This window comes from Alexandromys fortis, unplaced genomic scaffold, assembly GCF_014885135.2.
Source record: "Alexandromys fortis isolate MF-2015 unplaced genomic scaffold, M_Fortis_MF-2015_v1.1 scaffold_14, whole genome shotgun sequence".
NCBI classification, from domain to species: domain Eukaryota; kingdom Metazoa; phylum Chordata; class Mammalia; order Rodentia; family Cricetidae; genus Alexandromys; species Alexandromys fortis.
The window spans coordinates 4,942,697-4,966,007 of NW_026067910.1; the positions used below are offsets into that span (position 1 = coordinate 4,942,697).

General features: G+C 44.0%; 2 protein-coding genes across 3 annotated transcripts in view; one reads left to right on the top strand and one right to left on the bottom strand.

Moving 5' to 3' along the window:
- The first annotated feature begins 928 nt into the window (after positions 1–928).
- Nt5dc1 (5'-nucleotidase domain containing 1) overlaps positions 929–23,311 on the top strand; it is a 94,099-nt gene continuing 71,716 nt past the window's right edge. The window contains exons 1-6 of one of the 2 annotated variants that reach the window (XM_050137993.1): positions 929–1,124; positions 5,168–5,259; positions 7,762–7,833; positions 10,346–10,470; positions 13,570–13,649; positions 15,389–15,473. In XM_050137993.1, coding sequence (XP_049993950.1) covers positions 1,032–1,124; positions 5,168–5,259; positions 7,762–7,833; positions 10,346–10,470; positions 13,570–13,649; positions 15,389–15,473 — 547 coding nt within the window. In that variant the 5' untranslated portion in view covers positions 929–1,031. The remainder of the gene's footprint in view (positions 1,125–5,167; positions 5,260–7,761; positions 7,834–10,345; positions 10,471–13,569; positions 13,650–15,388; positions 15,474–23,311) is intronic. The other variant, XM_050137994.1, reaches the window with a different exon arrangement.
- On the bottom strand, positions 17,365–23,236 carry Col10a1 (collagen type X alpha 1 chain). Its single transcript, XM_050137983.1, has 2 exons — positions 22,907–23,236; positions 17,365–19,345 (listed from the first exon to the last, which is right to left on the bottom strand). Exons 1-2 carry the CDS (start codon positions 23,058–23,060, stop codon positions 17,475–17,477), a joined length of 2,025 nt encoding a protein of 674 aa, XP_049993940.1. The 5' UTR covers positions 23,061–23,236; the 3' UTR covers positions 17,365–17,474.

Genomic DNA, 23,311 nt, shown 5'->3' on the forward strand with positions numbered 1-23,311 from the left:
TTTTTTGCCATCTGAAATAGAAGATAATACAGTCCTTAACTAAGCAAATTGCCACTGAGATCGCTCTGTGCGTCCTGCTTGCAAAAGGTTGTCTTCTGGATCACACCCATTCATCTATAGGGTTTCTGATATCTTTTTAGAAAAGCTCAGTTAAAGGCAGGGTCATCAAATAGCCACCAGCCGTAGTGTCTTTTCTCAAGTTGGTCCTTGATAATGTCTAATGTATTCTCTAACTCATTCCAAATGATGAAATGATTCAAAGAGTGCCTTTCACATCTTATTCTTAGCAAACAATAGAGTAAAACGCTGTTAATCCCAGCATTTGGGAGACAGAGGCAAAAGGATCTCTGTGAGTTCGAGGCCAGCCTGGTCTACAGAAAGAGTTCCAGGACAGGCTCCAAAGCTACACAGAGAAACCCTGCCTCAAAAAAACCAAAGAACAAACAAACAAAAAGCTGTCGATTAAGCACACACACAAAGATCACGTAGACAAAACAAACAAATAACAAAAAAAAAACTATATGCTAAAGGAATCCAACAGCTATTTGCGCATAATGTTTTTTCTATCTCGCCCTATTCCACACTCAAGAATAAAGATACACTAGGATCGCTTAGTTGTATGGCGCCTGAAAGATGATCAGGAGTTCCGCCTAATTCTGAGTAACCTTAAGCAAGGAACATTTCCTAGTAGGGTCCTAGACAGACAATTCAGCTCAGGCAGTACTTGAGGAGCCTGCAAAAATCCCGCTCATCAGAAGGTGGGCGGGCCGCAGACCTGTGCTGCGGGAGGGGCGGGGCCTGGGGCGGCGGGCGGCAGCCCTCGGGTTGCCGGAGTTTAGGCCCCGCCCCATCGACGGGCCCCGCCCTGGAAGACCACGCCCCGCCCATCCGGCTCGGCTGTCCAGTAAGGCCCCGCCCCCTTCAGGGCCCATCCCGCTCCGCCTCCTCGGTGCGATCCTGGGTTGTCGGGTCTCGGCAATTTCACCACGCTCTTCCAATCTTCCGGTCTCGGAACCCTCCGCTGCGCAGCCATGGCTCAGCACTTCTCCCTGGCCGCCTGCGACGTGGTGGGCTTCGACCTCGACCACACGCTGTGCCGCTACAACCTGCCCGAGAGCGCCCGGGTGAGTGGCGCGGGTGACACAGGCGCACGGCCTCTGGGGCGTTGGGCGGAAGTGTGGTTTTAGGCCCCTGAAGGGACTGAAGAAGAAACCGGGGGCAGAAGACAGCGCAAGATGGAGCTTGGGAGCCGGCTTTTAGGGCATTGGAAAGGCTGGGTCGGGAGTCTGGGGTGTCATTTGCTGATCCTAGGCCCTGGTATTTCTTTCCTACTCCTCTGCGCTCCAGCAGAGTGGGTATAGCCACTTGTTTTGGACTTCTAGAATGTGTGGCTGCATCTTCCCTGTTGCACGACCAAGTAAATCACCTGTCAGAGTTGAGGCGCTGCGTTTAGGGAGAGATTGTGTAATAGTATTGCGAAAAAACACCGATCGAAAAGTCATTAAAGTCTTAGCCGTACTCTTGCCTTTACCAAGAAGAAAACGAGCGTTCATTTTGCACCTACTACTTGCTCTGTGCATTTTAAATAAAGTTGTAGTCTCAGTGGAATCAACAGTATTACAGTGAAAGATCTAAGCAAGACTGCAGCTAGATTACCTAGCTCGGGACGCCAGCTCCAAGTGTCTGGCTCTCTGACGCTGGAGAAATAACCTGGGTTCCTTCTCAGTTTCCCTTGCCTGGATTAAGTGGATAGTGGATGTGTGGTGCTGAGAGCTTGTCCCTGGTTAAAAAACAAATGTGTGTTATGGTTTGCACCCAGGGTATTTGGGTCGAGGTGTGGATCCCTAGTGCCGAGAACAGCCAGGACCGTTCTGTGTAGTCCTGCCAGTGCACCAGTTGGCCAGGTACTCAAAAATCAAAAATGAGGCTCCTGAATCACTGGTGTGTGTTTTTTGCATAAGGATTTTTTTTTCCAAATGTGAGTTCCCTGCTGGTGAACTGTTCTTGCCAGTGACACAGATCTCACATCCTTCCTCATGGTGACAGTTGGAAGGCATGTTCTTAAGTCTTGGTCCTTTGGCTACCCCTTCACATAGACCTTTGGGTGTTATTTTCGTTCCTTCCATGCCTTTCGAATCCCTGTCCGGTTCGTATTTCCTGTAGTCAACATCGTTTATGGGGAATGTTGTTTAAGTGCCAATTTGGTGGATGTGTGGGCATAAAATTCCAGAGTATAAGATCCACAAGATACTCTATTGTGAATTTTGAATCTCGGTGCAGTTTAAAGACTGAAAACTAAACCCTGGTGAGGCTCAGATTGTTTGTTGTAAAAATCCTAAATCTGCCAGCATGTTGGCACTGGGATGGAGTTAGGGACAGAGATGAACCACACACAGTTAGCAGCCGGTTAGCAGAAAGATGGCGTAAACCTCTTTTCTATAATCATGGTGGAGGGCAGTCTTTGCTGTCTTGATACGTGCTACTGCCTGTCCTTTAGGCTCTTGTCTGTTCTTCAGTGTCCCTCTTCTTCATGTGGGCTCTCAGGTTGAGTACTGTTCCCTTATGAAGCCTTCCCTTCCCACCCATGAAGTGTATCATGTCACCACCGTTAGTTTTCCACAGAAACTAACTCCACCATGAGGTTTCAATGTTTCACAGTTACTTTTTGGAATCCTCCCCCAGAGGCCCAGTCTTCTTAGCATCAGACTGATTGACAGGGTTCCTTGCATCCTGAGCGTTAGTACTGAGTGTACCGGGCTCAGAAAGTTACGATGTGGATGAAATTAAAGGACTTTAGTAGCTGAGTATACACGGCCACTTTTTTCTATTTTGGTGTGTGTCTGTGTGTGTGGTATATGCATGTATGTATGCGTATATGTGGGGGGTATGCTTCATACATGGAGGTCAGAGGTCACTGATTAGTGTCTTCCACTCCTGCCCTCCACCTTATCTTATGAGACAGTGTCTCGGTGAACATGGAGTTGGAGTTGGAAGGTGACGGGCGAAAGGAGCATGCAGTGGACAGGTGTTCAGAAAGTGGAAACTGCAGACGCTTGTAGAGCAATCAGGGATTTTTCTCAGTGAGGGCATTTATCAAGTCATGGGGTCGTGCAAATATGGACATATATGTGTTCCTTCTGCCAGAATCTCAGGAACAGCATCCCAGAGGACATGACACTGACACCTGTGTTCTTTGGGCGTGCGGACTGAGAATGTGTGCCCATTCCGAAGGAGTGGCCACACATCAGTCTTTCCCGTGTTAACAAGAGGGGCTCCGTCCTACCAGGTCTTCTGATTCGTTTTTGTAAGCTGGAAATCTCAACTAATTTGAAACCTTTCCATTTCGAGGCATTGCCTCATTCTCCAACACAGCAGGATTATAAGGTTGCCAGGTTTAGCAAATTAAAACACAGGACACAAAGTTCTGACTTTCAAATTATAGAAGCACTCCTGGTTTTTGTGAACACCCCAACTATTACATGGAAGATGCTTATCAGAAAAAAAAATCCACCTTACTGTTTGCTATTAATCATTTGGATTTACCTCATCTTTATTTGACAGATTCTGGTGGAGGACAAAGCTGTGTTGTGGGCTGGCAGAATAGGAATATTTATACAGTGGAAATGGGCAGAGGTTATCGTTAGTTGTGGTTTTGGTGCATAACTAGCCAGGACTGATAACAATAGCTAATGCTTCTGTTGAATTTACCTCTGTAAGCACCACATCTGTTAACCCCAGGCTAGCAATAGACTTTGCAGGCAGGATCATGACAGATACTCTATACTGTTCACAGAAGTTACTTTGAACCTTAGTGTGACTCAGTACACTTAAAAAACATTCTTTGAACTTTGCCTGTCTGTTGTTCGTAGGCTTCAAGAATCCTGTAGGAGCTGGGCATGGTCGGGTATATATCCTTTTAATTTCAGCATTAGAGAGGCCGAGGCAGGTGGGTCTTTTAGCTTCAGGCCAGTCAGGGCTACATAATGAGTTCCTGTTTCAAGAGAGAAACAAAAAATCATATAGGAGCCACCAGGGCCTCTCTCTTCCCTGAAAATCTAATGACTTTAAGAGGCAGCATCCATTCTGAATCATCTCCATGCTTCAGGACTGTTGATAGATCGTGTAACCCGGGTGAGGATCACACTGCACTAGACGGGAGTCACACTAAGGTTTTCCAGTCGGCTTTAGGGAGAGAGCAGCTCTATTTGACGGGAGTCTTTGTTTTCTCCATTCTCATTGCCTAGTACCCAGCTCCCACCACCCCAGCTGCAGCAGAGCTCAGACCCCTGTCTACACGGGCCTGGTTCTCCATGGCCCTAGATTCCCCAGCTCTGCCATATCTTCTAGCTGGTGCTGCTGTATCAAGTAAACTTGGCTCGCAGATTCAGCTGGACTAGCTGAACAGCGAGCTCTGGAGAGCCCCCTTTCTCGGACACCCCCCCACCCCAGTGCTCGGGTTACAAGTGTGTGCTATGTCCAGATTTTGCATGGGTGCCGGGGATCTGAACTCGGGTCCTCATGCTTGTGCAGCAGGCACTTCACCCACTGAGTCATCTCTCCAGCGTTAGGGCTGCTTGATACATGTAGGTATTTAGATGAAAAACAACAACGGTTGAGATTCAGGTCTGTCAACAATCAGCGTTGGTTTCTCCTATGCTGGCTTCCAAAGGCTTCCCTCCTCCATGCTTAGTTGTTCTCTTTGTATAGGCAAATGAGAGGCTCCTTGTGTCTGATAGAGGCTTCACGTTTCCTCCTAACTCATCTGCCTGGACGATGTGTCTCACTGAGTCTCCTCTCACCCAGGCCTGTGTAGCACTGATGGACCAAAGCGAGAGAATCTGATAGAGTGGCCAGCATGTGTCCCGGTGCCTGTCTAGTAGCTCCAGAGCATTGTCGGGTCTTAATGATGGGTGCCAACCCATTGGGACCTGGGTGTCGGATTGATACCTGCCTTTGGTTTTATAGTCGTGTACTGGTGATAGAATTTCGGGACCCTTTGGGGCTGACAAATCACCTGGGAAGGAGGTTCAATGGCAGAACGTCACAGTTGTGTGTATTGCTCCGCTGCTAGCCCCATCAGTGATTCTGTTAGGTTGTCGGGTAATGAAATGAAGGGTGAATAGTGAACTTTAGAGTTGATCTCTCTTTGTGCTTTCCTTATTTGCAGCTCATTTATAACAGCTTTGCTCAGTTCTTAGTCCAGGAGAAGGGGTATGATAAGGAGTTGCTCACTCTGACGCCCGAGGACTGGGATTTCTGGTAAGTCCCCTAGCCCCTTTGGCCGCTCCATCCCCTGTGACTCATGATTGTTGCTGATGAAATCTTAACGCTTTCTCTTCTGTGAAGGTGGACAGTGAAATGTAAAACTGAGTCAAAGGGCAGAATAACTTCTATACTAAAAGTTTTGTGTTTAGTGAGTTAAAGTCTTATACTTGAAACATATCTAGACTTTAATATAAGTAAGCTCTCAGCTTGTGACTACTTTTAGGATATTTATATGTAGTTTCAGATAGTCACAGGAGAAGTATTAAAAACTAAAATTTGCATCTATGGGAAGAAGTTTGTTATTCACAGCCATGAAAGAGGAGTCAGCATGTTAAGTAAGCGGCTGAATTAGGCCATCTGAATAAATATTCCTTTCTGGTTCTTATTGTTCAGTCTAGACAGGTGTTGCAGGGCAAGCATGCTAGTGTGAATATAGTGCCAGCCACCTGAGGCCTGAGCATGCCATTCAGGGTTAGCTGGGCAGCACAGAAAGTCCTTGTCTCTTAAAGTAAATTAGGACTGGGAAGGCGAATTCAAAGCCCACGTAAGGAAAAGGAGCCGGTGCCTCGCAAGGCTCAGGGATCTTTGCAAAAGGAGGAAGGAAATATTATAAGAGGTAAAGGTGATGACTAGCCACAAGGGAACTTTCCAGTACACAACAGGGTGGTTGCAGATACGAACTCACAGAGGTTGAAACAGCATGCACAAATCCCGGGTAAGCTCAAACCCGGTAAGACCAAGTATGGAGCAGGATGATGGGCACCACATCCCACCCTTAGCTGGGGCACTATTAACAATTCATGGAGACTGGGAAGAGGGAAAATCCATTTTCTTCAAAGATGGCACCTCTGAGAAGCTACGTGTATACAAGTAGATGGCCCTCTACACATACAAATAGTGGACTTGGGGCAACAACAACAACAAAACAAAAACCATACAGGTGTAAGTTGGGAGGAAATGATGGAGAGGATGGGGGAAGACTTGGAGCAGTTGGAATGGAGAGCATGATCAAAGCACACTGTACACATACACAAAGTTCTCGAAAGGGAAAGGGGCATGGAAGGAGGGAAGAATGGATCTGAGTGCAGTGGCTTCCCTAGAACCGCGGCATTAGGGAGGCAGAAACAGGAGGATCCTGGGAGCTTGCAGTCCAGGCCGCCTAACCAACTGGTGAGCTCCAGCCAGCTTCAATGAGAAATACTGTGTTGAAAAGTAAGGTGGAGAGATGGGAGGGATTCTGGTGTCAGCCTCTGGCTGCCTCTACACACAGGCACACACGTGTGAACACAGGAAGACATGTATACAAACATACACACAAATTAAGACTAAGAAAATGACCATGTAGTTTGTAATTAATAATCACTAAAAATACATGCACAGCGATCATGCATTGGGCATACCTCTGAAATTTGTTTATCTTTTGATCTGTCCTTTCTGTCCTGGGAAAGAATGGAAAGCTCTTACCACGTGACATTATTGTTTCTAGGAGTTTTACTGTGAATGCAAGGAAATACTGCCCCCAAGAGCCCTTTCGTGTTCACTTAACCTTGTGCTGCTTCACTGTTACTATTCGTAATAGAGAATCTATACATTTATCCAGAGCCTACAAGGTTTTTATATTAAAGAACCTAGAGCCAGGCAGTGGTGGCATATGCCTTTAATCTCAGCACTTGGGAGGCAGAGACAGGTGAATCTCTGTGAGTTCAAGGCCAGCCTGGTCTACAAGAGCTAGTTCCAGGACAGCTACAGAGAGACCCTGTCACAAAAAAAAAAAAAAACCAAAAACAAAACAATTCAAAAAAAACCCCTAGAACTTAGTATTTGACCTTCTTTTGCTGGTTTTCAATAATATACCTTGTCCAGAAGGTAAGTTTTTCTAAGTAGAACTATATGGAGGTCAGTTCAAAATAATGCAGAAAACACCCTGGCAAAGAAGATAGCTTGTGTGTTGTAATTGTGTGTGGATATTTATGTGCATCTTTCTGTTAGTATCTGTTTTAATCTTGTGTGTGCACGCATGTGTGACGGTCCGGAGTCAACTTTCTGGAGTCTGTTTTCTCTTCCACCATGGATCTGGGGATTGAGCATGGGTTGTCAGCTTTGCTCAACAGCTACTTTTACCCACTGAACCATGCCACCTTCCTATGTGCTGTAGATAATGGAAAACTGTTGTATATAGTAACAAGGTACAGAATCTTCGTTTTGTATTTTCTTTTTTGAGTTGTGTCTGTTTTCACACACACACATACACACACAATCCTGAAGACTTTATAAGCTGAACATGCTACTCCTTCCCCTGGCAGTTTCCCTTATGTGCCTGCTTTTCAGCGATACTCAATTTTATCATTCCTGGATGTTCTCTCTCAGTGAGAAATATATTCTTCATTTAGGTGAGGAGGAAATCTCTTCACATTGTAACATTTAATAATGGAGATTTTTGTCTCTGAGGTTAATGAAGTATATGAGCTGGTCGATAATCAGACTTTTCTATTTTAGTTGCAAGGGTTTGGCGTTGGATCTGGAAGATGGGACCTTCATTAAACTCGCAGCTGACGGCACTGTGCTCAGGTAACCCGATGAAATTGTGGTCAGCATCTCACTCCTTTAGTACTAGTCAACAGTCCTTAAGCCACAAGATGCGGTTAATATTTAAGTCAATCAGATGACAGGTAGCACTCTATACTACTTTTAACTTCTTAGAAATATTTTCAGGAAATATAGTAGAAAATAACACACCCTGTGACATTGCCTAGCCTTTTCTTTTTTCAAAAGATCATGGGTATTGTGCTGTTTGCCTTTTATAAGGTAATTAGAATAGCATCAGGGGCCCTTTGATTAAAGAAGGTGCAGATGGGTACTGGGTAGGAGTTGATGGTCTCTGTATACCCCATTAGGCCATGGTCTTTGTATACCTGTATACCCCATTAGGTCATGGTCTGTGTACACCCTGTTAGGCCATGGTCTGTGTATACCCTGTTAGGCCATGGTTTGTATACACCATGTTAAGCCATGGTCTGTGTACACCCCATTAGGCCATGGTCTGTGTACACCCTGTTAGGCCATGGTCTGTGTACACCCTATTAGGCCATGGTCTGTGTACACCCTGTTAGGCCATGGTCTGTGTACACCCTGTTAGGCCATACTTCTTTCCCTTATGCAGGCTCCTTGTGGACCTTGTCAGCCTCACGCTCTGGTTTCCTTCCTGTTCCTCTTCTCTTGAGTGCACACAGACCTCTTGGGTTGACCAGGGTATGGGAAACAATCAGTAAGTAGCTGCTGTCACTACTGAGTTCACAGGAAAGCACCATGGAGTAAAGATCTATTTCTCATCTCATAGTATAGTCACAGCAACATGGCCATGCAGGTTTCTTTTACTATTATACCCAGCTGGTCAGCGGCATGAAGACTCAATACAGGACTCCTGTATTCCTACTTTTGATACATCATTTGCTTTGTAGTCAGGGTACTTTCATACATCCCCCAGACTCTCCTCTAAAGTACTTCTGAAAGGAGCAGGTATGGCCTTATCTCTTATTTTGGAATTTATTTTCCTATTTTTTTTTCAGGCAACTAGGGAATGTATATTTATCTGTATGCAAATACTATATAAGTTCTCTTTAACCCTGTACATCTGTGGTTTGCTTACTGGTGTTATTTGCCGTCTTCACTCATTCTCTAGTTGTTAAAATCTGCCTGTCTCTCTGCCTGCCTGCCCAGTCTCTGTCGCTCTCAATTCAACTTCTGAATAACCTGAAGTTTCTCTTGCACACTTTTTCCCCTTGATGACTTCTTTCGTCCTATGCAGTAGATTCTGGTCTACTCAGGTGTGCCTGCAGGACTCCTCTCTCTTGACACAGTATTCTGAAGGGTCAGCCTCTAAAGAAAAGAACTCCATGTGTGTTCTTAGTTCTTCTTCATTTCTTCATTTTCCCCTTCAGATTATTTCCCCACCAAAATGAAATACACTGGATGTTCTCGTAACGAACGATTTAAAATATCAACTATCTACTTATCTACATGGTGAGAGTCACCTGACAAGGCCCTAGTAAAGGAAAAGCAGATTTCTGAGCAGAGAACCTAGCTATTTCTTCATTGTCTTCTGTTTGGCACATTTCTGTGTGCTTCCAAAGTGTTTGTTGATAAAATGTATGTGTTGTGTGGTCAGGTTGTCCAGTCTCATCTCCGCAGGTCCTTGGTACCAGGTGCCCACCACTCCTTGGGACCTGATGTGATTCATCTTCTAACCTGCTGTTCCTCATGACTGCCTAAGTTATCCTTCCCACTCTGTCTACATAGTTGTCTCCTAATTGTTCTGGCTAAATATGTATTTTGCTCTTGCTTTGTGTGCATGCTACTGGGGATAGAATCTAGGGCCCGCACACATGTTAGATGAGTTCCCTACCACCAATATCCATCCCCAATGCTTTCCTTTTCCTTTTATGTCTGAGACAAGGTCTCTCTTAGGTTTTCCAGAATGGCTTTGAACTTGTTTGTGGTCCCCTGGCCTTACCCTCCTGAGGAGTTGGGATTCCGAGCATGTGTTACAACACCAGCTTTGTCTCATCTTTTGATGACACCACAGCTTCTCTAGGGAAGGCCAGGAGCTGCTGCAGCAGTGGCCTCACGAGGCAGCTCCTCATCACTTGCTAGTGGATGGACTAAAACGTGGAAGAGCCACAGCTGTGGTAGAAACCCCAGAGCAGCCAGACAACAATCTTTGAACTGGCCTACATTACTTGTGTAGTTTAGACAGCGTTTAGTGTCTTATGTGCCTAGCATCTTGGTTGTTATACGATAACCATAAAGTGCTTCTAGAATCCCAGACCCAAGCCAGTGAAAACCAATATACAATATATAAAAGAAAAACGATGGTTGGTCATGTGGCCCATGGGTAGCACTCAGGCGGCTGAGGCAGGAGGATCACAATTTTGAAGATATCCTGGGCTATATAACAAGATCCTGTCTAAGAAAAAACCAAAGCAAAGCTATGTTATCTCCAGTGGGATGGGGACCAGTATTCTCAGTGTTGACACAGACAATCATGGGAACTTCCAGCCAACACTACAGTCCTCCCCAACAGGGCAAGCCACGGCACCAGGATGATGACTCCGGAGGCGCTGGTGGAGACCTATGGCAAGAAGGACTGGAGGCACTGTGTGACAGACAAACACTGTGCTTCGAGCATCGACATCCCTTGCTGCTCAGGTAGGTCTCCTCTGCCACCCACTCTGCCTCACTTTTGGACTGTCACCTGCAGTGCAAGGAGACAAAGAAGAAGCTCGGCCCTCTAGCCAAGCAAAGTGTCCGGAGGAATGGCTTTGGCAGTAGTAGTTACTTTTCAGGTGTGTCTGGTTTCTGCTTGGCGTTGATTGGGTCAGCAGTGTTTTCACTGCTATACAGAAGGCTTCCTTTAATGTCCTTTTACCCGTATTTATTCTGGAGTAAAAGGATTACCCTGAAGATGACACGCCCCTTAGCTGGGCTGTGTGCTTTATGCAGCAGTTCCATGCTCCATTCTCAGTTTTTCTGTCTCGCGGGTCTTCTCATTCCCATTGCCTGCCACTCCCGTGTCCTGGACCTGCTTTCTTGCTGACGGCCCTATGTCCTGCCACTGGTTTTTATTTTAAAATGATTCCATACAGTCTTCTCAAGTCTGGGTAAAGACCTTTACCAAAGCGAAACATGAAGCAATACTTCAGAAATTCTTTACTGACATAGGTGTGCGTGGATTGGTTTGGAGTGGTTAAAACCCTTTTTGTGGACAGGAAGTGCTCATTACAATTACGCTGTTTCTCTGCTCTCTCTGCCCAAGCCCTCTGCTGTTTCTACCACACTGTAGTGTTAGGCCACGCCCTTCCCCTTCAGACATTTGGTAGCCTGAAAAGAGTTAATGTTTATTTGCTACTGTGGTAGTTGTTTTTTTTTTTTTGGGAGGGGGGGTGGGAGTGTTCGTTTAAGTCTTTCTGGTGAGTTGAAAGTATTAGAAGATATGAATATTTTTGACAAAATAAGTGTGTAAGAAAAAGACAAAACCTGAGAGAGCTCGGTGAGGATGCTTTTGTGCATCTCAGCCGAGCGCTTTCTTCCCAAGTAATGATAACTGTAGTCTTGGGCTGGGATTATTGCCCACTGGTAAAGTGTGCCTAGTATGTGTCAAATTGTACATTCAAGTCCCAGGGACAAAAAGCCCTATGAGTAAGTTCTTCCATCATCCAAGGAAAGATAGGCTCATAGCTAAGTGCTTCCTTTGGAAATTCATTCATAATCTGGAATATTTTTTTAAAAGGTAAACTATTCCCTGACTATGAGAAAGAGCGGGTACCCAGTTATGACAGACCTGTTTGTTCACTACTTTCCCACCAGAGGGCACTGTTTCTTTGAAGTGACAGCTCCTGGTGCTTCAGCATCTTGGTGATGATTTTGGAATTGTTCTCAATCTTGTCTGCTTCGTTGGGCACAGTTGCCATCCAGGAGTACAGATCCTGGGATGTCAGGCTGAGCTACACAGTGAATGCCTGTCCCTTTTAAAATGTTTCAAGTGCAGGTATGCACAGAGGCCAGAGGAGGATGTCTGATCCTCTGGAGCTGAAGTTGCAGGTGTTCTGTTGGAACCACCATGAGTGCTGGGACCTGAACTCTGGTCCTCTGGATGAACAGTGCCTGCTCTTACCACTGAGCCTTCTCTCACCTTACAAATAAAATTGTGTATGTGTAGAGAAGGCTGAGGGAAGAAAGGCCCAGTGGTTCCAAAACGCAATTAGATGATGCTTACATTAAAATGCAATCAAAGCCTATGGTTGGTAAAGTTAAATATTATAAAAATAGGGAGCAACATGCTCTGGATTTCACTGAGATTTCTGAGGAGAAAGAAGGTCGAGGTGTCTGCTTCACTTGCTTGTTCGTCCGGTTGACCACCTGGGCCATGTGGCTCCAGCGCCTTCTGTGTGATGCGGCCGAGCAGCACAGCTAGCGTCAGAGGGGACTTGGACCAGCAGAAGTGTTGTGTCCAGAGGCTACACCTGCGCCAAGGAAGGGCTTGGATTTAATTTAGCCCCAAGACCATCTGTAATAAACCTTAGTCCTTTTCTCCCTTGAGACCCTAGAATGCGTTTGCCCCAGACTCTTGAGATTTTCTGATCCACACCACCATACACTCACATGACAGGATTTTTATTCCTGTCATTACCCTGGCTGGTCTCAACTTTTCCTATTCATCTGAAATGGCATAAACGTTGAGTGTAGTATTCTACATGGCTTTATCAGCACAGGTGTCCTGGCAGTGTATAGGGAGAATTTCATGGGACTCTAATGTTAGATTATTTAGCTATTTTGGAATTTGGTGGCATTAATAATAAATTGTGACTCCTTCACATTGCATTTTATAGTAATAATATATTATCTTCAGGTTATATATTATTTTGCAATTGAAATGTGTTTTAATAAAATTCTTCACTTGCAGATGTGTGTTTCAGCTTTCTTTTAGGGTCATTAGAGCTTAAACATTCCTCAAAAGATAAGGCTGGGACAGGAGAGGTGACTCAGCAGTTAAGAGTCTTTATTCTAGCCCATGACCTGGCTTCAGTTTTCTGCACCCCCATGGTAGGTCACAGCTGTCTGTAGTAATTCCAGTTCCAAGGGCTCTGACACCTGTACTGACCACCAACAGGTACCAGGCACTGACACCCATGTAGTGCATATATACATGCAGATTAAATACTCAGACACACTCAAAAAAAAAAGATAAAATTAACAAAATAAATCTTTAAAATTGGAAAAAAGAAAGCCTGTAGTAATGCTAGTTTGAATTGAAATGGTCTTTTCACTGAAATTGCTATGGAAAGTTCTCTCCATATCCAGCTAACAGTGCCAATGTGTGCTGCATTGTTGAAGGATATGTATAACACAAAAAAAAAAAAAAACATTAAAACGGCTAGGGAAGACCTACGTTCAACCCCCAGAACTCTCACTTAAAAGCCATGGCACTGTGCCACCTGCACTCGTTATCCCAGTGCTTGAGATGGAAACACGTGGAATCCTGGTGTTCCCTGGCCACTCAGCCTGGCCTCCGTGACAAGTCCCAGGCCAGCGACTGACACTGTCTTACAAACAGATGGTATGAGGAGTGGCACCGGCTGTCATCTGATTTCCACTTGCCGACACATCACTTGCCCCACCTCCAACACACAGGGTAACATAAAGTGCAGGCTTTTCAGATAGTTAGATGAACATCCAGGCTCCCTTCAGGCAGTTTCTCTCTTTTCCATGAGGAGGAGGCAATGATTCTTTTCTGTTTGTTTGTTCTAGGAAAGTGTTACTTCTATGATAACTACTTTGACCTGCCCGGGGCTCTTCTGTGTGCCAGGGTGGTGGACTCCTTAACAAAGGTGAGTGGGCGCTCGGGTTTAAACAACTGCATTTAGTCATAAGTAAGAGGCATTAACTGTGTCCCTTTTCAGTTGAGATCTCACTCTGTTTTCTTTGGATGGTTTCAGAGGTAACTGAGGAAGCAAACATGATGAATTTGGTCAAAAATGTTTTTGGAAAATTAAATAACAGTACCCTTTAAAAAATGTTTGATTAGGCAAAAGTTCTCCTCTTCTCCAGTAGGGGGAGTAAAGGTCTAGAGAAAGGGAACGGAAGACAGGCTCTGGACAAATACTTTTTTGCTTTCATTAGCAGATAAAAAAAAGTACAGGTAATTAAGAAAAATTCCATGTATCTTTATGTATTTGAAATATCCAACCAGGAAAATGAAGCATTTTTTGTGACTTTTCAGATGAAATCTCTAGTTTTGACAATTTATACTTAAACAGAAGATTTATGGATATAACTTGGTCTGTATGCCAGGATTACTTTTCTTTTTGCATCCATTGTATTTTAAAACCATAATTAATTGGCTTATTATTGAAATGAGAATTAAGTCATGCATTTGTGAAAGTTTCTATTGAGCAGGAGAGATTGTTGGTTTTGTTTTGTTTGGGTGCTAGGAATTTTACCTGGGGCCTAGGTATATCCCCATCACACTGACGTATAGGCCCACCACCACTGAGCTGTATCCCCGTCACACTGAGATGTATCCCCATCACACTGATGTATATGCCCCATCACATTGAGCTGTATCCCCATCACACTGAGCTGTATCCCCATCACACTGATGTATATGCCCTATCACATTGAGCTGTATCCCCATCACACTGAACTGTATCCCCATCACACTGATATATATGCCCATCACCACTGAGCTGTATCCTCAGCACCACTGAGCTGTATCCCCAGCACCACTGAGCTGTATCCCCATCACACTGAGCTGTATCCCCATCACACTGAGCTGTATCCCCATCACCACTGAGGTATATCGCAGCATTGCAGTTTTTATCAGAATGAGTGGAGTCTGTTTCTTATCATACACCAGTGGGAGAAAAAGTATCAAGTCTTCCCCTCCCCTCCAGATCTGGGGATCAAACCCAGGTCCTTACGCTTCCAGGCAAGGACTCTACTGCTGAACTTCACCCCCATTTATCAGCCTGTAGTATTTTGTAGTGTGCATAATTGTATATAAAGATTTAGTAGGCTTCTGTATAGAAAGTAGACACTGCCTGTTCCTATGAAGCAAAGAGCTGTAGAGTTGCGTAGTTGAATGTGAATTGCTTTGCCAGCTTGGAAAGTTCTCCTTGTAGTGATTTACATTTTAGACTTAGTGCTGTTGCCGTGAGTTACTGCTTTGTATGTGGAAGTGCAGGCTTACTGGACAGTGAATGCTGAGCTACCCTGATTTAGGCCCTGTTGGTGCCATCATGTCTGAAGTAGCACATTTTATTGCTTCAGAAGCTATAGAACTTGGTAAATTTCTTGTATGTTTAAATATTCTATAACTTTAGGCTGTGTGAGTGGAAATTTTTACCTTATTTGGACTATATGAACTGCATTAATACTTAGTGATGTTTATTTATGTGTTGACTTGTAGCTGTGATATTTGAGGAATATTTCTGTATCAATCTGTCGTGTTTTCTATAACCTGAATTCCGACCTTAGAGTCAATACACGTAATTATTTGCTATAGCTTACCACTATGCTTACAAACAGAATTACTGCACTTGTTACATTTGGAAATTTCTTTTTTTAGCAGAACAGAGGTCAAAAAACATTTGATTTTTGGAAGGATGTAGTTGCTGGTATACAACACAATTTTAAAATGTCAGCCTTTAAGGGTGAGTAACATGAAGAGGGGCTTCCTGATAGAGGTTTGTTAAACGCCCCGTGTCTACTGAACTCGGTAGATGCTACCTCTTTTGCTCTACTCTTTACTTGGGATTTACTCTGATAAAAATGTTTGCTGTAAAATTAGTTCTGGTACCTGTATTCATTTTGCTCTGTGGTTGTAGTTGTCAGGACTCTGAACCAGTCGGTTCCACTGTCTTCCCAGGCCTGCCAGTTCAGCTCTCCTGGGCTGGGGGATGTTCCGTGCAACAAAAGTTCCAGTCCTTGTGTCATGGCTTAGGAATGGGATGACACCTATAGCCCTCAGGACAGTAGTGACAGACAGACAGACAGACAGACAGACAGACAGACAGACAGACAAAGTACCCGCTGATGGAATTCCCATTCTCTTTGTTTAAGGAATAGGAGTGGATGACCCAGAATGGGGGCTAGTCCTACCAACCTCAAGCTAGGGCTTTTTGCTTTCCTCTGCAGTTTTACAGAGAGAATCTTACCCCAAGGAGTAAACAACCTTTATGCTACATTGCCCTAGTGACTGAGTCAGAATGGCTTCTTTAACAAATGGGCTGATGGAGTCAGCAGGATTTTAAGTTTTGAAATATGTTGCCTTTTGGTTGACAACAAAAAATTATATGCCTTCCTTTCAGTAAATCAAGCCATCAGAATAATTCTAAATATTATGACTAAAAATGTGCTAAGCTCATAAATAATAATTGTAGGATATTTGTTCCAATTTGATATTTCTCTGACATCTTTTCTTCTGCCAAGATAAACCCTGTGTTCTAAAGTGTTGTTTATATATTTTTATTTTCTTGTGTCTATTCATCAGCCTTGATCCTGGCTCATAGAGGCTATCCTTTACCTCCTCATTGTCCATGGTGTGTGCCATGCCCGTCTTGACAGAAGGACAAACCCATGACAGCAGGGAACTCATCCATTATTTTCTCATTACCTTTATCCAAGGAAAAGCATGGTTGAGAAAACCCAGCTGTTGCTTGGAAATAATTTCAAGAATGGAAAGCAAGATCTATTCATGTCATTTTATTGCTTTGTAATAACAAGTAGATTAAATACTCCATGCTTTAATAAGTGAGGTACAGCTTAACAGTTTTAAACAGTAATATAAAAATACAGTACAGAGCATAAATAAATAATGTCTTTTCGTTTCTATCTGATTTTGAAATCTTTAATGTTAACTTTACTTTCACTGGGATGGAAGGCAGTCTGTGCTAATGTTCTGTAAGCCCATAACATCCTATTACAAAGACGCAGCAGAATTAATTCAGAGTGTTCACACTGTGTGACAAACTTAAGACTAGGTCAGACACCTGCTTCCAAGTTGCACCAGGTATGTGGACTTTCTTTAGTTGCAGGAAAGCTTGAAAAGATTTGTGACAAAGCACCTTGTAATTCAAAGTAATTTTAATACAGTATTTTGGTTTCTCATAAGAGCTTGAACCAGTGTGTATGCACCTGTGTATTTTAATTTATCTTGATGAAAGGGGCTACATGAGCCATAGAGTGATGCACCATCAGAAATATCCTAGGGTATACAGTGTCTTTTAAATTTGAATATTCAAGTATTTAAATAATACAAAATTATGTGATACTTGCTGCATGTTTCTTAGACATTTTCATGTTAATTATTAAAAACAGGCTTTTTAAAAAAGAAATGCTGCATTTCTGAAATGAAATGTATGGTGAGTTAGAACCTTATTTCTGTTTTTGTGATAGTTTTTTAAATAAATATTAAGGGAATTCACAGAAACCCCCCAGGGCTTTACGACTGCTGGGTGCTCAGGAGAGGCCTCACATAGTCACCTTTGGTGCTCACGTTACAGAGGAAATGTGGCCTCGGAGTGCATTTTAGAAGATTTAAGGTGCTCACGTTACTTTTAGCCGACCTCCACATGCATCTCCAGGGTGGGCACGATGAAGTTGGGGAAAAGCCTTTCCAAGCAGAGCGTTTAGAAGAGCTTGGTATTGCGTGCTCACATGGGAGCCACTAGAAATCCTGAGAAGGAGGAGTGGACATATTCAGAGGAGTAGAGGCCGTTTGACTCTGCATTGGGCAGCTGGAGCCACACCTGGTCGTTTTCTGTGAGCTCCATGATTGCACTCCCTGAAGCCTGGTCCAGGTAGCCCTTGCTGTACTCGTCGTATGTGTACATTGTAGGGGTGCCGTTCTTATACAGCCCTACCCAAACGTGAGTCCCCTTCACGTGCACGTGGTAGGAGAAGTAGTATATTCCTGGGATCTTACAGGTAAAGATTCCAGTTCTTGGGTCATAATGCTGCTGCCTGTTGTACAAAATCTCATCAAATGGGATGGGGGCACCTACTGCTGGGTAAGCTTTGGAGAGGACAACAGTAAAAGCAGACACAGGCATTCCTGTTACTCCCTGGTTAGCACTGACAAGAGGCCTTTGGCCTGCCTTTATGAAGCCATCAGGCATGACTCCTTGGCCAGGGGGTCCTGGGGGACCTGGGGGACCTGGGAGACCAGGCTCTCCACTGTGTCCTTTTGGACCAGGGGGACCTGGAGGACCAGTGGGCCCACTGAGGCCCTTAGTTGCTATGCCAGCTGGGCCAGGAGGACCTGGGTTTCCAGGGACACCCTTAGCCCCAGGGAATCCTGGGATACCTGGTGGCCCAATGGGGCCCCTGCCACCTGGTCTTCCAGGTTCACCTCTTGGACCTGCCTCACCATTGTTTCCAGGCACGCCCTTAGGTCCTGCAGGGCCAATAGGACCTTGGAGACCAGGGGGTCCTCCCTCTCCAGGATCGCCTTTTGGGCCCGGTAACCCTGGGTTGCCCTTAGGACCATTCAGACCTGGCTCCCCAGGGTACCCTGTTTTTCCATCTACCCCAGGGGGACCCCTTGCTCCTCTAGCCCCAGGTGGTCCTACAGGCCCAACTGGACCTGTCTCACCTTTAGCACCTGGGATACCATGGTTCCCTGGGATTCCTTTAGGTCCTTGGGGTCCCATATTCCCAGGAGATCCAGTCAAACCCACCTCCCCAGGATGACCCGCTGGCCCTTGTTCACCTTTGGCTCCTGGGGCCCCAGGAAGACCAACAGGTCCCCTTTGTCCTCTCAATCCTGGCAAGCCTGGCTTTCCAAAGCCTGGAGCTCCTGGAGGTCCAGCTATTCCTGGAGCTCCTGGGTGACCTTTTTCTCCTGGGATACCTGGCTGACCCGGGGCTCCAGCAGCTCCTGGCTTCCCAATACCTTCCTGTCCTTGTTTCCCAGGAGGACCTTGGGGACCTGGTGGACCTGATGGTCCCCTTTCTCCAGGGAAACCCCGATCACCTTTGATGCCTGGCTGTCCTGGAATACCATTTTCACCTCTTCTTCCAATTCCAGGAGGGCCAGGGGGTCCAACGGGACCCTGAGGGCCTGGAAGACCCCTCTCACCTGGACGGCCAGGAGCACCATATCCTGTTTCCCCTTTCTGTCCATTCACACCAGGGGCTCCTCGTGCCCCCTTTTCTCCAGGAAAGCCCCTGGGTCCTGGGGCACCTGTAGGTCCCTGCTGTCCAGGTTTTCCTGACACAGAAATTCCAGCTGGACCGGGGATTCCAGGTGGTCCTGGAGGGCCCCGAGGGCCTGGTAAGCCAGCTGGTCCAATATCTCCCTTGTGTCCATGTGGTCCTCTCTCCCCTGGTTTGCCCGGCACACCTGGCAGGCCTGGCTTCCCAGTGGCTGATATTCCTGGTGGTCCTGGCAACCCTGGCTCTCCTTGGAGCCCGGGGCTTCCATAACCTGGCTTTCCTGGAGGTCCTGAGGGACCTGGGTGTCCTCGGGGTCCAGCTGGGCCTGGTGGACCAGGAACACCTTGATCTCCTCTTACCGGGATTCCTATAAGACACACCAACATACCACTCAATATAAGCAGCATAGAAGCAACCGGAGATTCTCAAAGCACAGTAAGGGCAGAGTGTGGTAGTCCCTGCATTCCAGGTAAATCTTCCACACAATCGTCTTCAATGGGATTGGATGGTATATGTGTTATATTTGTTCAGAAACTTCTGGAGAAGGTGGTTTCACAAAGCCACAGCTACCATGACTGTAGAGTCATCCTAATGAGGCAATGAAAACAAACTGGAATCCCTTTAGTGTAAACATCGCATGGAAGAGAGTTGATGACATTTGTCTTAAGATCATGTAGTCAGGAAGGGAAGGAGAGAAAAAAAAGAGTTACGCAGTCTAGCCTCAAGCAGGTGATTTTCTAAGGTATCGATAAGAGACTTAAAGCTGATCAGTGTGTCCTACCGAACTGCTTAGATTTAGACTCTTGTTTCACAGCCTCAGTGTATACTTGGGCTTTTCTTCTCCTTCACTGAGTTAAAATTGAAGTAAAGAATGACAGGACTAGGCATAATGCATTGATGAGGCACATAGAATCACTTCAAAATGATGATAAAGATACAATAAATGTTCTTAACCTCAATGCTGTGGATTCGTCTAACCAAAACAATTTCCTGCTATGCCAAACATCTTCAGTAACCCTTATTCAGTGCCTGTGACAGGACATGCTCTTGGACCAGACATGGGGGTGAAACCTAAAGCCTCGGGGATAAAGTTGCTTTAAGAAGCCACTCAGAGGTGGGATTTAGCCTGAGGTGTAAGCATTACTATGTGCCATGAAAACCATGCTTGATCCTATGTGCTGACAGTCATTGTAAATGTCGCACAAAGTGGTTTTTCTCAGAGAAGTTATATATAACTAGTAAAGACAACAGTAAAATTGCAGATGTATTAATTAAATACTTGTACAATTTTCATTTAAATTATTTAATAAGTTTTCAGAAGCCTTTATATTTGTATATTGTTGGAAAGCAGTTCATAGTAATGCTACGTTAGCAGATGTGAGAGTAGATACCTCAAAACTGTAAAATAATGTTTAACTATAATCTGTTTATTGTGTGTGTGTATGTGTGTGTGTATATGTGTGTGTGTGTGTGTGTGTATTAGTCCTAGATCTCAAAACCAGGACCTTACACATGCTTGGCGAATGCTCTACCACTGAGCTAATAAACTCATAACTATGTACCTATAATTTTTAGCTAACTTTTAATATGATAAATGTTTAAGATTAATGGTTTGAAAAGTCAAAATGTAGACTAGGGGATATTTATTCACAATTGTAAATTATTTTAATAACATTTTTAAGAATATTCCCTTTAGCCAATAGTTGTTTGTATGCAAGTACATTAATTTTTAAAAAATATCTCTTATTAAATATCTGGCACTTAAAGAGTAGTCAACCAACAGTAGTTACTAATATTCTCAAAGATAACTCCTGATATCTACTTTGGTATACATCCATGATATGTATGTATAAACTTTGACACACAAAATAGAATTGATTAGTAAATAAGGAATTTTTAATGGCTTAGAGTAAAATAGCTTTGTTTTCAAATGCAGAATTTACTTCAGCATCCATGTTTATGCAAAAAATAATTGTCATAGAATTATGGAAATGTTTTACTGTTAAAACAAAGAGAGGAACACATCTTACTGGAAGGGGTAGCATCAGACTCTGCTGGAAGCTTGCCCTCCAGTGACCTTTGTAGCCTGGACTGGTGCTCTTAGGATCCTAAACCTCTCAGTGCAAGAAAGAGTCTGGCTTCTGTGCATATTTGGGAGGCTAGTTATCAGCTCCTAGTCTACAAAAGGAAGATCAGGGTGCACTGTCCCTCAAGAATAGCTGCTCCCTTCTGTGAAGGTTAAGGGTCAGCAGGCTGCACTGCTGGCGGAGTCGCTTCCCTCCAGCACAATTAGTGTGCTTGGACTGTTCTCCCTGTCAGCCTCTGTGTTCCTTATAGGACCCTGATGCCTGGAAGTGGGCGGGATTTCTATTCATTATCAGAAAGAGACCAGGGTAGGTTTACTAATTAAAACACAGCTTCTCCACTTTGTGTGTGTTAAGAAGATATTTCCGTGTGTTCTGCATGTCTCAGGAGTGAAGACAGAAGCACGTCTAACCTTCTAGCAGTGGTATGTTCTCGTTTTAATCCAACACTTTTTAGAATATTAGTAGTATACTAAAAGATCTGACTTTGGTCAAAGTGCCACGCTCGTTTCTGCCTGTTGGCACTCCAAACTACGCTCACTGCCTTAAGGTGGAGTAAGTTTGGCTTCTAGTCTTTCCTTCCAGCTTTTATCTTTTCCTCAGTTGATAGGTGTTATGGACAGTCCAGAGTATCTCTCGGATCTTTTCACTATAAAAAGAAACAAGTTGCAGAGCCCCACTCCCTTCTCTGCCCTTACCATCCATTCCTGAACCCACTGAGATATTTGCCAGGGCATGTATCTCGAACCACTCATCTGTGGAGTCTCTGAAGCATCTCACTGGAGGGTTCTACTCTTCATGGTAATAAAACCATAAAAATTCAAGTTTATAAAAAAAAGAGTATCTAATATTTTTTAAACATTAAGCTGCCTTCATGAAATATTTAATGCTTTTAAAAAACATTCTTAAACATTCAGTTTTTTCAACATATCTTTCTAAAACTGTACCACTTAAAGATTACAACACACATTTTGCTCTATGCAGAACAAAACATATGAATAAGGCAAAAAATACTGTGGGAAGTGGAATCAGGAGAGTTTGTATTGTCAGTCAGCGGTCACCGTATCTGAGTCTGTTAGGTGGAATTAGCAAAGACACGACTGGATTGTTGCCCTTCTTTGACGATCTCATGTTATTTCACATGGACTGTCTTGGCACCCTTCATAGTAACACAGCTAGACAGGTGAGCATTAGATTCCAGAGGAAAGATAAAATGTCTCAGGCTATCCCCATGGAGAAGTAGAAGAGGAGGCAGTGCATGGATATGGTAATAGCCAGACATACACACTCGGCAAACTTCACAGCTGCCCTTGGCAGTTAGTTATGTCTGTACATTTAACCAGTGTACTATATATGAATATATAAATGATCATGAGAATTACTACTTCCTTTGCCTATTAGGTTTATTGAGGGCTGTCTGGTTTTATTTGATACCAGTTTTCTTTAATATCTGCAGCCTTGGGTTTTTGAAGCAAATGTTTAAGTAACTAGATACATAAAATTCCTAGTCTATGAAATTGTTTTTAGTTTAAATTAACTTAATTTTATTGGATTGATTTTTCTAGATTCTGGGTAAATGGTAAATTGTATGAAACCATCATTTGAAAGGAAAAAAAATCCAGCTCCATAGTCTTTGGTATTCCTCAAATGTGTCTTTCTCTTCTACCACCTTCTCCAGGAATATTATATTCCCGTACAGACCTCTTCTTTACACACATCATTTCAACCAAGAATTGAAAATAGAATAAGAACAGATTGGAAAGTATTTTGTTAAGGAGTACATCATCAATATTTGACAACACAAGCCCTCTGGTTAGTAGAGCAGAATGTGCAGCTGACTTTACCTTTACTCTTTATGGCGTATGGGATGAAGTACTGTGTCTTGGTGTTGGGAAGCGGGCCCTTTATGCCTGTGGGTGTTTGGTATCTCTCGGCATAAAACACTCCATGAACCGAGGTTAGGAACATGACCAGCAGAAAGGCTATTTGTGGCAGCATAGTTTCAGATGAATTCTGAAAAACAGAAGAGAATAATTACATGTAGCCTCATGACTTATCTGTTTTATTTTTGTGATGCTCTACAAATTGATTCATTATATAGTTATCTCGTTTTTTTATGGCTGACCTTTCATATCTTGAATATATTCCATAGAATAATAGGTAATTTTTTATTATATGAATATATGTCTTATTAGTTTTGAGAAGTTTCATTCAAATACTGCTTTACAAATAAAATGACCCTCCCCAAA

Bases quoted from the DNA above. Each gene is read 5' to 3' on its own strand.
- Col10a1 (XM_050137983.1), bottom strand. From the start codon at position 23,060: ATGCTGCCACAAATAGCCTTTCTGCTGGTCATGTTCCTAACCTCGGTT. The intron at 19,346-22,906 runs GTAAAGTCAGCT...TGTGTCTTATAG, and splicing joins ATACGCCATAAAGAGTAAAG to GAATCCCGGTAAGAGGAGAT.